General features: G+C 32.3%; 1 protein-coding gene across 1 annotated transcript in view; it reads right to left on the bottom strand.

Annotated features, from left to right (window-relative positions):
- Positions 1-983, bottom strand: part of LOC117122064 (hemicentin-2-like) — a 5,037-nt gene extending 4,054 nt beyond the window's left edge. The window contains exon 1 of the mRNA XM_033267527.1: positions 656-983. Within this exon, the coding sequence (XP_033123418.1) occupies positions 656-983 (328 nt within the window). The remainder of the gene's footprint in view (positions 1-655) is intronic.
- Positions 984-1,406: the final 423 nt, after the last annotated feature.

Below are 1,406 nucleotides of genomic sequence, written 5' to 3'. Positions count from 1 at the left end.
GGAACACACTCATTTTCACGAGAAAATACATCTTTCAATTTCAATTGCTTAAATTTTATACTAGAAAAACCATCATCAATGAAAGATATAGCTAAGTGATTTTAAACCCCATAGCCCCATTTCTAGTGGGTGGTTGAGGTGTAGATATTGACCCGGCCTGTAAGAGTGGGGGTTTCAGTAAACTGATATGGTGCATGATCCGTTATTTGATTGTGATAAGCATGTCTAAGAATAAAATTTTAAAAATCAACCATGAATTATGTGATAAACTTTATTCTATATGTGGTTGTATCTATATTGTTCAAATGCATGTTAAGTGTTACTCTAGATTCTATGCATGCCCTAATGTCTGTTATTCAGTGAATTCTGTGAAATAAAATCCTTTTATTGCGCTTCGTACGGGCCATACCAGGTTTAATTACCGTCCTTCCTTTTTTTTTTTTTTTTTTGGAATTACATGTCTTAAAATAAGCTCGCTCGTTTTAATAGCACTGTCCATGAATAACAAAATTATATTCCAATCACAAATACTTGATATTCATTTACGAGTTACTTTACTGGATGATGATAACAATGTTAAAATTTGTGAAGCAATTTCTACAATAATGTAATAGATACAGAATGAATATTTTGAGATAAAGCTTGTCATACTTACAATATACTTTAAGGATGGAAGGATTTGAACGTATATATTTTCCTTTTCGTGTCCGTATCTCACATACGAATCTCCTATTAGTATCATTCCTTACAGGCTTCGTAATAATCAGCTCAGCATTTCCAGGAGTTGTTCTTAAGCTGTAACGTCCATTGACAGTCTTAACATCATCTACAAGTGTATATCTTGCTTTATTTACTTCATTCCATATGATAAAACGAGGTTTAGTATCTTGTGAATAGTCACATGCTATCGCCACGTAATCATCACCTTCTTCGGCCACCTGATCAGATGTTATCACTAATTGGCTACGTGTCACTAAAAACATACATTCTGTTACAGTTTTTGTTGTAAATGATTATACATAAATTTAAGTTGCTAGTCAGAATCATAAATAAATTCAGCCTATTTATCATCGTCATTACCAACATCCTCATCATCATCGTCATTATCATCATCTGCATCATCATCATATTCATCATCATCATCGTCATCATCATTATCATCATCATCATCATCATCATTATCTTCTCTTCTTCATCGTCATCGGCATCATCATTATCATCATTATCATCTTCATCATCATCATCATCATCATCATCATCATCATCATCTTCTTCTTCTTCTTCTTCTGCTTCTTCTTCTTCTTCATCATCATCATTATCATCATGATCATTTGATTCCTTCTATCATCTGTTAATAGCTTTAATTATTGATTCTAAATTACATATCTGTTATTTACATCTGTTGT

This window comes from Anneissia japonica, unplaced genomic scaffold (assembly GCF_011630105.1).
Source record: "Anneissia japonica isolate Jap-2015-1 unplaced genomic scaffold, ASM1163010v1 scaffold287780_len48409_cov108, whole genome shotgun sequence".
Classification (NCBI taxonomy): Eukaryota; Metazoa; Echinodermata; class Crinoidea; order Comatulida; family Comatulidae; genus Anneissia; species Anneissia japonica.
The sequence above is the reverse complement of the archived record's forward strand: the minus strand, read 5'-3'. Positions and strand labels throughout refer to the sequence as shown.